The sequence below is a fragment of the Ovis canadensis genome, chromosome 22 (genome assembly GCF_042477335.2).
Source record: "Ovis canadensis isolate MfBH-ARS-UI-01 breed Bighorn chromosome 22, ARS-UI_OviCan_v2, whole genome shotgun sequence".
In the NCBI taxonomy this organism is placed as follows: domain Eukaryota; kingdom Metazoa; phylum Chordata; class Mammalia; order Artiodactyla; family Bovidae; genus Ovis; species Ovis canadensis.
In genome coordinates, this window is record NC_091266.1 from 39,135,620 (window position 1) to 39,152,131 (window position 16,512).

The window sequence follows — 16,512 nt, forward strand, 5'->3', positions numbered from 1 at the left end:
GCAGCAGGCTCCCCCGTCCCTGGGATTCTCCAGGCAAGAACACTGGAGTGGGTTGCCATTTTCTTCTCCAGTGCATGAAAGTGAAAAGTGAAAGTGAAGTCGCTCAGTCCTGTCCAACCCTTAGCGACCCCATGGACTGCAGCCTACCAGGCTCCTCCATCCATGGGATTTTCCAGGCAAGAGTACTGGAGTGGGTTCCCATTTCCTTCTCTGGCCTGAAACTGTGGACAGTATCAAAGCTTACATATACTATTTTTTCCCTATACATACATACCTCTGATAAAGTTTATAAATTAGTCACAGTAGGAGATGAACAATTACCACACAATTGCATTCATCTCACACGCTAGTAAAGTAATGCTCAAAATTCTACAAGCTAGGCTTCAGCAATGTATGAACCATGAACTTCCAGATGTTCAAGCTGGTTTTAGAAAAGGCAGAGGAACCAGAGATCAAATTGCCAACATCCTCTGGATAATGGAAAAAGCAACAGAGTTTCAGAAAAACATCTATTTCTGCTTTATTGACTATGCCAAAGCCTTTGACTGTGTGGATCACAATAAACTGTGGAAAATTCTGAAAGAGATGGGAAAACCAGATCACCTGACCTGCCTCTTGAGAAACCTATATGCAAGTCAGGAAACAACAGTTGGAACTGGACATGGAACAACAGACTGGTTCCAAATAGGAAAAGGAGTACGTCAAGGCTGTCTATTGTCACCCTGCTTATTTAATTTCTATGCAGAGTACATCATGAGAAACGCTGGGCTGAAGGAAGCACAAGTGGGAATCAAGATTGCCGGGAGAAATATCAATAACCTCAGATATGCAGATGACACCACCCTTATGGCAGAAAGTGAAGAAGAAGTAAAGAGCCTCTTGATGAAAGTGAAAGAGGAGAGTGAAAAAGTTGGCTTAAAGTTCAACATTTAGAAAACGAAGATCATGGCATCTGGTCCCGTCACTTCATGGGAAACAGATGAGGAAACAGTGTCAGATTTTATTTTGGGGGGCTCCAAAATCACTGCAGATGGTGACTGCAGCCATGAAAGTAAAAGATGCTTACTCCTTGGAAGAAAAGTTATGACCAACCTAGACAGCATATTCAAAAGCAGAGACATTACTTTGTCAACAAAGGTCCATCTAGTCAAGGCTATGGTCTTTCCAGCAGTCATGTATGGATGTGAGAGTTGGACTATAAAGAAAGCTGACCACCGAAGAATTGATTCTTTTGAACTGTGGTGTTGAAGAAAGCTCTTGAGAATCCTTTGGACTGCAAGGAGCTCCAACCAGTCCATCCTAAACGAGATTAGTCCTGGGTGTTCACTGGTAGGAGTGATTTTGAAGCTGAAACTCCAATACTTTGGCTACCTGATGCAAAGGGCTGACTCATTGGAAAAGACTGATGCTGAGAGGGATTGGGGGCAGGAGGAGAAGGGGACGACAGAGAATGAGATGGCTGGATGTCACCACCGACTCAATGGACATGGGTTTGGGTGGACTCCAGGAGTTGGTGATGGACAGGGAGGCCTGGCATGCTGCGGTTCATGGGGTTGCAAAGAGTCAGACACGACTGAGCGACTGAACTGAACTGAACTGAAGAGATGAATAATGATAACAAAATAGAACAATTATACCAATATACTGTAATAAAAGTTACATGATCCTTCTTTCTCAAAATATGTACAAATTTAATGCCTTTCCCATCTTAACTAAGCACTCATCACACAAACAGTAGCCAAAGTTTTCATGATTTTCTAGTTCCTTTTACACAATTTCATGAACAGAATATTCATTCTTACTATGGACCTTAGTAACCTTAGCATATGATTTTTTTTCCCTTATTGAGAATTTTTTCATTTAAAGGCTTCTCTTCAGCATATACACACTGCCAGCATCATTACTCTTGCTCTTTGGGGCCACTAATAAAAAATAAAGGTCACTTGAACACAAGCACTGTGATATCATGACAGCTGATTTAATAACTGAGAGGGCTACTAAATGACTAACAGGGAGGACACCCTGGACAGAGGGATGATTCATATTCTGGGTGGGAAGAAACAGGAAGGTATAAGAGTCCATAAAGCTACTCAGAATAATGTGTAATTTAAAGCTTATGAATTGTTTATTTCTACAATTTTCCATTTAAATATTTTCAGACCACAGTTGACTATGGGTAAATGAAGCCATCAAAAGTGAAACTGTTGATAAAGGGGCGACTACTGTATCTGTAGTTTAAGGATGAGGACTACATTTAGACGCCAGAGCAAGATGGATTTTGCTTTATGGAGAATTCCCATTTTGGGGAAAAAAGAAGGGTTATCTTCTATGTTTATGAACTTTTTTCAATTATTAGGTTCTTATCAAGAGGTGAGTAAATAATTTCTGTACCTCTGATAGCTGGGAGCAGCAAGAGAAATGGAAACTGACTTGGTTGTAAATTTTAGCTAGGAAGTGCAGTGGTAAAGAATCCACCTGCCAGTGCAAGGGTCTGGCAAGACCCCTTTGAATAGAAAATGGCAACCCCCTCCAGTATTCTTGCCTGGAAAATTCCATGGACAGAGGAGCTTAGTGGGCTACCATCCATCGGGTCATAAAGAGTCAGACACAACTGAGCAACTGAGTGTATACACGTGTGGGTCTTAAGTCAATGTACAAGCCACATACAAGTCATTTTACCTGTTGACTCTGGGGCCTTATTTGTAAAATGGAGCTTTGCTATTGCTGTTTAGTCACTAAGTCAAGTCAGTTTTTTACCGACCCCCTGGACTGTATCCACCAGGCTCCTCTGTCCATGGAATTTTCTAGGCAAGAATACTGGGGTGGATTACCATTTCCTTCTCCAGGGGATCTTCCAGACTAAGGGACTGAACCTGCAGCTCCTTCACTAGTAGGCAGATTCTTTACCTAGTGATTCCTATCTCAGAGGGTTGATGTGAGAATTAAAAGCTACACTGTATGTAAAGTACATTTCATAGCTCCTAATGAAAGTGAAAGTATTAGTGGGTGAGTCATGTTCGACTCTTTGCAACCCTATGGACTGTAGCCCACCAGGCTCCTCTGTCCATGGGATTCTCCAGGCAAGAATATTGTAGTGGGTTGCCATGCCCTTCTGCAGTGGATCTTCCTGACCCAGGGATCAAACCTGGGTTCCTGCACTGCAGGCAGATTCTTTACCATCTGAGACATCAGGGAAGTCCAAGGGTGACTTTTATTTGTGAAGGGCATTAAGTAAATATTAGTGAACCTTCCCCCACACCCCACTCCTACCCAAAAATGTTGTGCTACTCTCCCTTGGGATAAATTTCTGAAAACAATTCTACATATATAATTTTGATGTTAATTCTATGGAACTTACTGCATGTTTAAGTTTTTCATGCAACCCAAAAGTCAACTAGTTCTTTCCACTTAAAGGAGTCTTACTGTTTCAAAAAAGCAAATAACTCCCCTTGTACTTATCAGAAGCATATCAGTGATACCTCTGTCCTAAAGTAAAAATTTTAAGTAAGAACCTTTTCCCCGAAATCTATTTCTTCAATATGATCCTGCTAAGAAATAACCCTTCACTGAAAACACTGCTTAATTTCTATGGAAACATAATCTGATGCCAAATACTTTGTCATTAAGAATCTACTCAGAAAAGAACTTTAACTTTCTATTTTTTGTGATCATTGGCATTACTTAAGAAGAAAATTCAAAACAGTGATTAAATATTCCACTGTCAACATTTCAGGATTACAGGTTTCCCCACAATTTAGAGGAATATAAATGAGTTTAATTAATATTGATACTTTTCTCCTTAGAGTTTCCCTTATGCTCAAGTTCAGCATACTAACATTTTGGTATCACCAGTCAGAGCAAGAAAAGTACTTTCCCTGCATTTATCATTTTACATATATTCATTATTCCATTCAAACCTTATACCAATAGTTCATCGCTATAACCCTGCCCTGTTTTTGAAGTAAATGAAGAGGTTAAGCAACATGCTAGTAGCCAAGAGCTAGTACAAGGCAGAGATGGGACCCAGATCCAGGTCTCCCATTCCTCTTTCTCTCCAACCACAGAGCCTCTAAGGTAAAGATGAAAAATGAGACTGGGTCTAAACTCAGCGTATATGGAACTTACCCTTCAAAACAGAAAAAGAGCTATCCTGGCTTGTGTGTGTGTGTGTTTTTTTTTTTTTAATCACTTTTTTATACCAAGATTCCACTGGTTTTTCTAGCGGTCATGTGTGGATGTGAGAGTTGGACTGTGAAGAAGGCTGAGCGCCGAAGAATTGATGCTTTTGAACTGTGGTGCTGGAGAAGACTCTTGAGAGTCCCTTGGACTGCAAGGAAATAAGTGTTCACTGGAAGGACTGATGCTAAAGCCGAAACTCCAGTACTCTGGCCACCTCATGCAAAGAGTTGACTCATTGGAAAAGACCCTGATGCTGGGAGGGGTTGAGGGCAGGAGGAGAAGGGGACGAGAGAGGATGAGATGGCTGGATAGCATCACTGACTTGATGGACGTGAGTCTGAGTGAACTCTGGGCATTGGTGATGAACAGGGAGGCCTGGCGTGCTGCAATTCACGGGGTCACAAAGAGCTGGACACGACTAAGGGACTGAACTGAACTGGACTGACACTTAACAGCTAGTGACTAGCATTTTGCTTGTTAAAGAAACCACGTTTTGGAGATTAGCAGTCTGTCAGAAAGTGATGATCTATTACCATGAGGAGGTGATCTTAAGCACATTATGTGACCCAGTTAATCATAAAAGATCTTGTTTGAAACCTCAGCAATAAATTTCTAGGTATAATATTATAAAACTAAGTAACAAAATACTAACAGTAATGGAAACCCCAGGTCTGTTTATGCCTATATGCCACTTGAAAAATGAACAAGAACTAAACCTCAAAAGCTCAAGTCCTCCTTTTGTTTTCTATTTTCACTCTTCTGTCCACTGTTAGTAACAACAAATTCTGCAACGTAACATTTTTAGGAGTCCTGTATGCAAACAAAATCAAAGAAACAAAATTAACAAATAGTACAGATTGGTCCCTTCATTCTATGGAGCAGGAGTAACGTGGTTAAAAACAACTTTCTTGCTCTCTCACAAGTTCAAAAACCTAATCTTAGGTCAACTATCAAGACCTTTTAGGGCTTGGTTTGCCCTGGAGAATGCACTTATAAGTCTGATCCATCTGTCTGTCTCACTGAGGCACAAAAAGGCTAAACATTACTCTCAGATAAAGACCACAAACACAAATTCCGAGGTCTAGAAAGGACCTACACTAGACAACTTAATAAAATAGGAAACCAGAACACAGTTCATCACTTGTTGGTAACGAAGCTAATATACAAGACTAAGTATGATGCTTGCTCCTTGGAAGAAAAGATATGACCAATCTGGATAGCATATTAAAAAGCAGAGAGACATTGCTTTGCCAACAAAGGTCCGTCTAGTCAAAGCGATGGTTTTTCCAGTAGTCATGTATGGATGTGAGTTGGACTGTAAAGAAAGCTGAGCACCGAAGAATTGATGCTTTTGAACTGTGGTGTGGAGAAGACTCTTGAGAGTCCCTTGGACTGCAAGGAGATCAAACCAGTCAATCCTAAAGGAAATCAATAGCAAATATTCATTGGAAGGACTGATGCTGAAGCTGAAGCTCCAACACTTTGGCCAACTGATGAGAAAAACTGACTCACTAGAAAAGACCCTGATGTTAGGAAAGATTGAAGGCAGGAAGAGAAGGGGACAACAGAGGATGAGATGGGTGGATGGCATCACCGACTTGATGGATCTGAGTTTGAGCAAGCTCCGGAAGTTGGTGATGGACAGGGAAGCCCAGCGTGCAGCATTCCATGGGGTTGCAAAGAGTCAGACATGACTAAGCAACCGAACTGAAGTATGACCTAGATTCTAAACACTGACTTTTGTATACATTTAATCTGTTATTTAGTAGACAAACTGGTTATACTGTAATTAATGTACATAATTCCATTAGAGAAATAAAGTGTTAACCTAGAGTACTGCAGAGATGAAGCTTTAAATAAATACCAATACTGGCATTAATTCTATAGGCAGGTTTCAGGATTAAAACTGATTCAGGTCCAAAAATTCTCTGTTTGCAAGTTTTAATTTTTATCTATACAAAAATGTAAATCTTACATAGAAATCCTGCAAATAAACTAATAAAAACAAAAAAAAGTATAGCTTGCTTTAATCACAAGGATAGCTGATGATAAAGGGATCTTCTCATAAAAAAAATAACTATGTGAGGTATGAGGCTGATATTGGGATGAGATGAAGACAGTGAAGCTCCCATCAGAATGGATTGTTACTGAACACTGTGATTCACTTCACTCAATGAATAAATGTACCAAACTCTAAGCAAAATCATTAAATTTTTGAAAATTAATATAAGGCCATCTGGCCACCTGATGAGAAGAGCCAACTCATTGGAAAAGATCCTGATGCTGGGAAAGATGGAAGGCAAAAGGAGAAGGGGACAGAAGAGGAGGAGATGGTTAGATAGTATCACTAACTCAACGGACATGAATTTGAGCAAACTCTGGGAGGTAGGGGAGGAGAAAGAAAGCCTGGTGTGCTGCAGTCCACAGGGTCACAGAGAGTCGGACACAACTTAGCAATACAACAAAAACAAAATCAATTTCTCTTTTAATAAACTAAAAGAACAAAAACCCCACAACTTAATTTCATTCTGTCAAAGGTTCATATGGAACCTTTGACACCACTGATGGTAAACTGCAAGTCTGGAATAATTACATACACAGCTTAACATGCTTAGAGTCCATGTATGCATTCTTACCTTAGTTATCCTCTTTCTTATTTATTAGTGATAAATCAAAGTTTTAAGTGATTATTTACCACTAATTTTATCAACCCTGACATCTGACATGAAGATGAGGATTATCAAAGCCAATCTTCTTACCGATCAGTATGGACTAAAAGTGACCCAAAGCTAACCTAATCCATGACACCTCTCCTGCCAAAGAAGGTCTCCTATGGTCATTTTCTAGACCCAAACAGAACTGTTTTCTTATGAAAATAGCTTAACTCCCCCAAATTAGATTCCATCCCAAACTCTTTCCATGGAAAGGTCATACATATTTCAAACATGTGTAAACATGGGAAGAGAAACTTTGAGAAAACCTATGTAGTTGTTTTCTCTGAAAAAATTTAGGCAAGATTTACAGTGTGATAAAGTAGGCCCTGAAACCATAACCACCTTCTCTTACTGAATGAACCATTCCAAAACAAGACTGCCACATGAGACGCAATGTCCTATCCAGACTCTTCAGAAACACCGATCCTCGCCTTACTATCAATCTCCCTACATTCTCAGAGAAGGCGATGGCACCCCACTCCAGTACTCTTGCCTGGAAAATCCCATGGACAGAGGAACCTGGTGGGCTGCAGTCCATGGGGTCTCAAAGAGTTGGACAAGACTGAGCGACTTCACTTTCACTTTTCACTTTCATGCATTGGAGAAGAAAATGGCAACCCACTCCAGTGTTCTTGCCTGGAGAATCCCAGGGACGGGGGAGCCTGGTGGGCTGCCTTCTATGGGGTCGCACAGAGTAGGACATGACTGAAGCAACTTAGCAGCAGCAGTACTGCATTCTAACTCTGAAAACCAGTAATCCATCTATGCTGTAAATGATAACCCTGTATCACTCAAAATATCACTTGCCAGAATAGCCAATTCATAGATTATGCTAGATAGCAACTTTATAGCATATCTAACCATTTCATTCCAGATAAAATGAATGTTTATTAGCTTGTTCCTTCTCCCAATTAAAAAAAAAAAAGTAAATGTTTATTGAATGTCTCTTCTTTAGGAATAGTTACACAAAAAAGGTAGCCATTTACTGTAACAGCTACTATTTATTAAGCACTTAATATATACTGAGCTATTGATAATACTGGCTTCCCTAATAGCTCAGTTGGTAAAGAATCTGCCTGCAATGAAGGAGGCCAAAGTTTGATTCCAGGGTCAGGAAGATGCCCTGGAGGAGGGATAGGGTACCCACTCCAGTATTCTGGTCTGGAGAATGCCATGGACTATACAGTCCATGAGGTCGCAAAGAGACAGACACAACTGAGCAACTTTCACTACTTCTAGTTATTGATAATACTAAAAAAAAAAAAAAGCTAAAACAACTAAGCCCTTAACCGCCAAACTCTAAAGTCAATACAAGGGGAAAAAATGAAACAAAGTGTATTGTGCCACATTTCACTCCACATAGAGAATTGGCATATTTCATTAAAGCCTGAAGCAAGAAAGTAGGTCAACAACATCAAAGATATTAATGGTGCTGAGTGAATACAGAAGCAAAACAATCAAACTTAAAAGTTATAATCAGAAATTAAAGTTATTATTGCCTGCTGCTGCTGCTAAGTCGTTTCAGTCGTGTCCGACCCTGTGCGACCCCATAGACAGCAGCCCACCAGGCTCCCCTGTCCCTGGGATTCTCCAGGCAAGAATACTGGAGTGGGTTGTCATTTCCTTCTCCAATGCATGAAAGTGAAAAGTGAAAGTGAAGTTGCCCAGTCATGTCTGACTCTTAGCAACCCCATGGACTGCAGCCTACCAGGCTCCTCTATCCATGGGATTTTCCAGGCAAGAGTACTGGAGTAGGGTGCCATATTATTGCCTAGGTCCTAATAAAAAATATAAACCAAATGAAGAAAATGCCTGGAATATCTGCATAGTACTTTAATAATTTTCTAAGTACTGTTTTTATAGTTAACAATTATCACAAAAGCAGGTTACAACCTCAAAGTCATAATTAATTTAAAATCATCACTAAATTTAATTCTTCCTCATTCTCAAGCACTCATTGAAACCAAAAGGTGGTTCTTTTTTTCTTGGCAGAGGTTAAAGGGTGGGGGATTAATAACATAGATAAACCCCTAGCTAGACTGATGAAGGAAAAAAAAGGTACAAATTACCAGTATCAGGAATGAAAACAAGGACATTACTACAGATCCTACAGACATCAAAAGAATAATTTTAAAACATTATGAATTATTTGATGTCAATAAATTTGAAACTTAGATGAAAAGATACAAATTATCAAAATTGATACAGGAAGAAATAGAAACTGACTAGCCCCATATTTTTGTTTAAAAGTTGAATGTATAATTTGAAGTGAAAGTCGCTCAGTTATGTCCAACAGACCACCATGGACTATACAGTCCATGGAATTCTCTGGGCCAGAATACTGAAGTGGGTAGCCTTTCCCTTCTCCAGGGGATCTTCCCAACCCAGGGATCAAACTCAAGTCTCTCACACTGCAGGCAGATTCTTTACCAGCTGAGCCACAAGGGAAGCCCAAGCATACTAGAGTGGGTAGCTTATTCCTTCTCCAGCAGATCTTCCCCATCTGGGAATTGAACCGGGGTCTCCTGCATTACAGGCGGATTCTTTACCAACTGAGCTATCAGGGAAGCTCAATAATTTGAAACCTTCTCCCAGAAAGATAATTCCTGGCCTACATAGCTTCACTAGTTAATCTTATTGAATATTTAAGGAACATGTACATGACCAAGTATATGACCAAGGAGGATTTACTCCAGGAATGCAAAACTGGTTTAATATTCAAAAATCAGTCAGGGCAATTCACCCTTTTAATAGACTAAAAAAGAAAAAAAACACATAATCATCTCAACAGACAGAAAAACATCTAATGAAATTTAGCACCCATTCACATTAAAAAACAAAGCAAATCAGAACTCTCAAAAAATTAGGAATAAAAGGGAACTTCCTCAACCTGATAAAAATTATTTACATAAAACCAACACCTTATTTAACAGTGAAAAACTGAACATTCTCTCCCTAAGATCAAGAACACTTAGGAAGTTAATTCAACATGGTACAAAGGTTTTAGTCAGCACAATGAAGCCAAAAAATTTTTTTAATAAAATAAATTATAAAGATATATGGGCTTCCCTGGTGGCTCAGTTGGTAAAGAATCTGCCTGCAATACAGGAAACCTGGTTTTGATCCCTGGGTTGGGAAGATCCCATGGAGAAGAAAATGGCAACCCTCTCCAGTATTCTCACTGGGAAATCCCATGGACAGAGGAAACTAGTAGACTACATACAGTCCACAGGGTCGCAAAAATCATACACAACTTAGCGACCAAACCACAATAAAGATATATAGATTGGAAAGGAAAAATTGAATCATTTGCAGATGATATGATCATAAAAGTAGATAATTCTAAGGAATCTACAAAAGAGTTACTAGAACTAATAAGCAAATTAAGCAGGTCACAGGACACAAAAACACACTGCATTCCCAAATGCTAATGACAAAAAAAATAGAAAGTGGAATGTAAAACACCATTTAAAACTACATTAAAATATGAAATATTTAACAGATAAATGTAACAAAATATGTATGAAAACTTTACACCAAAAATCACAAAAAAATGTTAAGGTACTAAAGAAGATTAGGTAAATCAAATGATGTATCATGTTCATGGACTGGAAGATTCTACATAGTTAAGATAGTTAAGATGTCAAATGGAATAAGGGATGAAGGCAATCATAATCAAAACCCCATCCAGGCTTTTTTGAAAAACTGACGAGTTTATTCTAAAATGTATACAGAAATATGAAGGACCTAAAATATCAAAATAATTTGAGAAAAGAATAAAGTTAAAGGACTTAACACTACCTTACTGTAAGACTAACTATAAACCTACAATAACCAGTCAAGATCATGTGACATTCACTGAGATGAATGGACTAGAATGTCAATAGATAGACTAACACATATTTGTCAATTCAGTCACAAGATATGTATCTGACAGAGGATCAGCATTCAGAATACATACAGAACTTCTATAATTGACAATAAAAAGATAAACAACCCAATTAAAACATAAGCATTTGAACAGGCACTTCACGAAACACATATACCCAGTAAGTACATGAAGATTTTCAACATCACTAGTTATCAGAGAAATACAAAATAAAGTCAGTGAAATAACACTACATATTCACTAGAATGGCTAAAATTCAAAGGACTGACAATATCAAGTGCAGACAGGAGTGAAGCAACTAGAATTTGCATGTTTTCTGGGTACAAATTTAAAATAGTATCACTACTTTGAAAAACCATTTGTCAGTTTCCCACAAGGTAAACATTATCTGGCAATTACACTCCTAAATGTTTTCCTAGAAAAAAATAAAAATATACATCCACAAAAAGACTCCTACATATATGTTAACAGTTTTACTCACAATAGCCCCAAACTGGAAACAATCCAAATGCCCATCAATAGATAAATGGACACACAAATTGCAGCATAAAAACAAAGGACTGCTACCTGGTCTCCCGACCCAAAAAAGTAAAGCTTAAAGAGAAAAGAGAAGTTCATAATTTTTACTGGTTAGCATCACTAGTAATAAGACCTATTATGGGCCCCTGGTATCATACTCTAAGAAAGGCACATACTGCTGTGGTATTCTTCCCAAATATGCACAATACTTCAATCTATTCATGGAAAAAAAATAAATCAGACAAATCCAAATTGTGAAACATTCTACAAAAACATCTAACCAGGACTTTTCAAGTGTGTCAAAGCAATGAAAGATATGAAAGACTCAGGAAGCGTCACAGAAGAGACAAAGGAAATACAACAACTAAATCCAATGTGAAATTCTGGTTTGGACCTTGAATCAGAATAAAAGGATTTTAGTTTATAAACTGAATAAAGTCTGTTGTTCAATTAACAGTATTGTACTAATGTTAATTTCTTAGTTTTTATTGTCCTACAGTCAACCATGGGTCAAGTAAGACATTACCATAGGAGAGAATAAAGGCAAACTATTACTTTTGCAACTTTTCCATAAATCTAAAAATATTTCAAAATAAAAAGTTTAAAAAGTTAGGACTAAAAAAAAAAGAATGAACTACCTACTGACAGACACAACATGAATGAATCACAAAAACATTATGCTAAGCAAAAGAAGTCAGAAACAGAGTACATCAGTGTATGACTCCATTTATATGAAATTCTGGAAAGGTAAAATTAATCTGTAGTGACAAAAAGCCATGGGGGCAAAGAGAGGAGAAGGAGGAGAAGTAACTTCACAAAGGCAGTGAGGCAACTTTCTGTAGTGATAGAAAAACTCTCTATCTTAATTGCAGTGATGATGGTTGCTGGTTACATAGGCATATACATTTTGTCAAAGTCAATCTATATAATTAAAATGCATGTATTTCATTGTATGTAACTTATTCTTCAATAAGGTTTATTAAAAATTTTAAAATAAGCCCATGCTTAAAAGTATTTAACTTGAATAATTAGTGTATATTTTATATTGGGTAAACATAAAATACCATGATTGATTCTTAAACTGATATATTAAAACTTATGCACCCAAATTTTTCATTCAATAAATATTCACTGAGCAACTACTATACTCCAGATTTTAGGCCACACATAGGACATAAATGTGAAAAAGAAACTCCTTACCCTTGAGGAACTAGTAGGCCAAAGAGGAGACAAGCAAGTGAACAAAAACTGCAAGTGAATTACAAACTGCTCTGGGGGGTGATATACCAAGGTGTCAGGATTGCAGAGAAGACAATGTCTCAGAAGAGGCTTCAGAGAGAATACAAGCCCTTTCCAAGAATTCATCCTGTGAGGTTACTCCACTTATTTCAGGGATATTTATCCCAAATACTCAAAGCTTTCAAAAAAACACTACTTTTAGTCTTGTCACTGTACTTCATGACACATTTTTCTTGTGAAAAGTCCTTAGTACTTCAAGAGTGTGGTTTGTTTGTTTAAAAACCAAAAGTTATTCTGACAAATTTTATGAATATTTATTATGGCAAACAGGTGGCAGTATAAAATCAGTAAAATTGTTTTCCTACATGCTTTATGAAGTGAAGGCAATACCACAAGGATAGTCACAATGGTTTTCATCCAAAATAGAACTACTGGAATAATATATAGTCTCTCAAGGGGGCTACTTAAAGAGCTTTGTCTTTTTGGGTGCTTAAGTCTTGGCTGGTTTGTCTGCAGGGGAGGGGGAAGTGCGTATCACTTTCAAATTACACCTTGCTATAAACTGTCATTATTCAAAATACAATGTAAACTTATATTCATATATATTATATACATATATATACATGCATGCTTAAGTCTGAATCTTAGTTCAGCTATATCACAACTGAATGTCTTTAGATAAAGCCCTCAAAATCTTAGTGTCCTCTGTAAAATGAAGACAATAATAGTAGAATCTGCCTCATAGGATTCTGTATTAAATAAGTGATGTGAATGAGATAATCTGCATATTAAATGAAATAACCTATGTAAAACACTTAGAACAAGGCTTGGCATATAATAAGTACTTAATAAATGATAATAATCACTATTACACTAATATATAGCAAAGTATAGTGTCTAAACTAAGAATAAACATTAAAACATAAAGTAAGATTACAAAAAAAAAGCATATAAAAAGAAGAAACCATTAGGTAGCTTTAAAGTTTAGAAACCAAGATTCAGTGACTTTTTTGTTAAACAAGAGAATTCCTTTTTAAAGTATTCTATAGAATATACAGTTATCTCAATGCTCAGTAACAAAATCCACCAGGCACATTACAAGTTTCCAACGAATACTTATTGAACTACTTCAATACAGTAAGATGACCTTAGCAACCAAGAAAAAAAAGTTTGCCACTTTCCAGCCCCATTAACTTCTATCTCTGCTCTAGTTAATACCCCTTTCAGCTGCCAAATGATCTTCTTTTCCCTGGACAGCAGAATTCTAGAAAGGAGAAACTGCAGGATTTTCTTCCAATTTGGACAACAAGATCTACACTGAGAAAGCATAGTGTTTCTAACTGCTTTCTGATAAGAATATCTGAAAGTGCCTGTGTCCAACTGGGAAAATATAAAAAAGAATCTACTGCAAAAACAGCTTAAAGGTTAAAGAAAACTAAATAAATAACAAAGACTATAGAGAGAAGAAAGAAAAATTAAAATCAAGTCAGTGTATATTTTCAATACATAACTTGTTTGGTAAAATATACCCACATCCATGTAACAAGTACCTATAAACTACATGTGCTCATTTTGTACATTTTTAATATTAACTTATAGTTTCCTAAATTGAACATCAAATTGAGATTTATCTAATTTGAGATGGAAGTCAGTTTTCTAACACTGTTATATAAAGTTTCTGAAGATAAGTGAATTAATACATTTTAATGTTTTGTGTACTTAAAGACAATAGCTTTAGAGAAAATTTCTGAAAGACTCTGAGTTGTGCACATGTGCAGGTACAAACATATAAACGTGTGCTCAACTCAGTTCTTCACCCCCTTTTTTTTAGTTTTTTTTTTTTTTTTGAAGTAAAAAATGCTATGTTGGTATTAGCTTCAGGTGTACAGCAAAGTGATTCAGTTTTATATATATATATATATATATATATATATATATATATTCTTTTTCAGATTCTTTTCCCTTATAGATTATAAGATATTGAATATATAGTTTCCTGTGCTGTAGAGTTATCTCAATGCTCAGTAACAAAATGAGATTTTTGATTTTGAACCTTGTTGTTCATCCCTACCTCTTAAATTAAGTGACATTTTTGCCAGACTGCAAATACTTTAATAAAAACTTCATAAGTTCTCAAAATATGTTGCAACTATTGGCTAATACATTAAGTATTTCAAATATATCTCAGAGATAGAAAAGCAAAAACAACAATGCTGGTGTCTAAGGTCTATTTGATAATGAAAAAAGTAATAGCTCTAGCTTTTAAAGTCTTTACATAGTATACGTGTAATAATTTCAAAAGAAAATCAACACATTTTCCATTTGTCTTAAGAATAACATTGAAATTTTTAACTGATAAAAGTTTACCTGTGGTAGACAGACACAAAATTCCATCCTTGAAGAACAGCTTAATAAAGTAAAAGCCAGAAGTGCACAAATATACATATTAATGCATACTTTCATTGTATCATTTCTTACCAGGGTCTCTAATTTAGCACTTGTTCTACCTGTACAATCTAAATCTCAAGGAAATCTGATCACATCTGATAAATTCAATTTCACAAATGTCAATGAAAGCAGCCTGGTAACAAGAGCTTCTGGCAGCTAAACATGTGACTACATCAACAAGTGTTTATTGAAAGGTCTAGTGTGTTGTTGTATCCTAAGTAGTAGTTCTTAAGCAATCAGAAAGTGCTACTCACCAGCGAGTGTATAATCCATGTCAAAACCAAAACACTTTATTTTTTCCATGGCTAAACTCCGGTTCACAAACACCCTAAAGAAAAAACAGAGTAAAAAATGATAACACTGTAGCCAAAAAAAAATTTAAGTTCAATGGAATTATCTGGCTATCTTTCTAGATGTCATTTAAATACCAATATTAAGATTCACAATATAAATTATTCAAGTTCTCCTTATACCATAGGTGTTATCAGATACATTCAATAAGAAAACATATGAATTTTCTTATTGTGTCTTTATTTTAACAATGCTGTGTACTCAAGATTTCAAAGAATCAGTTCTCCTTTTCTAAGTCTGACCCCATAAAATAGCTTATTTCTGAGATTTTATAATTCATTCACTCATTTATAATATATTTAATGAACAGAGGTTCACTTAAAGCCCATCATATGCCATACACTAAAGACATAAATATAAACAGATTTATTCAACAAATACTTACCAAATGCGTACTATATACCAGGCACTGTGATATGGCAGAGAATAAAACAGTCCCTGCCCTAATGGTACTTATATTTTAACCGATTTCTATCCTTGAGGAATTCAGCAGTAGCAGGAGAGAGGCTTAAGCAACTAGTTAAAGTATTTCAATAAATGCTATAACATAACATGCGGGAGAGAGCACAAGTTGTTTGAGCTGATCTTAAACAATCAGTAGAAGTTTTCCAGTAGGACAAAGCAAGAAAGGCACTCCACACAGAATGACAAAGCAAAGATAAGGTTTGCAGGGAACCAAAAATCATTTACTGGAGCTGGAGCTGCATTTTCTTTGGTTTTAATTTTCTGTTTCTGCAAACGGAAGTTTTTCAGAGAAGGGAAAGCAGCAATAAAGGTTATGAAGCTTAAAAAGGGTAGCAAGGGTCAGATTAATGAAGACTGTGTGCCACACTAGAGAGATAGGGCTTTATCCTGCAGGCAAGAACAAATTATCAGATTTTGATGAAATGCAATAAGCAGATTCAAACTTCAGAAAAATAACTATGAAAACACAAGGAAAACTAAACATAACAGTATGCAGGATCATCATCACGATGGTGCTTTGGGGTAAGTTTCAAGCATCTCTGAAAATAAGGGGACCCCCTCAATCTGATCCCAAAGTTTGGTGGCCAAAATTACTGAATGGTTTATCCTCTTATTACCAAACCTTTTCTTTGCCTTCATCTCATAAGTAACTATGAGAAATGAGAATGCTACAAATCACCCAGGAAACTTGGTAACAATAAAGATACC

The 16,512-nt window shown here is 36.7% G+C and overlaps 1 protein-coding gene across 14 annotated transcripts in view; it reads right to left on the minus strand.

Moving 5' to 3' along the window:
* The window catches only part of NT5C2 (5'-nucleotidase, cytosolic II), a 95,256-nt gene that overhangs the window by 31,026 nt on the left and 47,718 nt on the right, over window positions 1-16,512 (minus strand). For all 14 annotated transcript variants that reach the window (XM_069566974.1, XM_069566973.1, XM_069566985.1 and 11 more), the window contains one exon: window positions 15,243-15,316. In XM_069566974.1, the coding sequence (XP_069423075.1) occupies window positions 15,243-15,316 (74 nt within the window). The remainder of the gene's footprint in view (window positions 1-15,242; window positions 15,317-16,512) is intronic.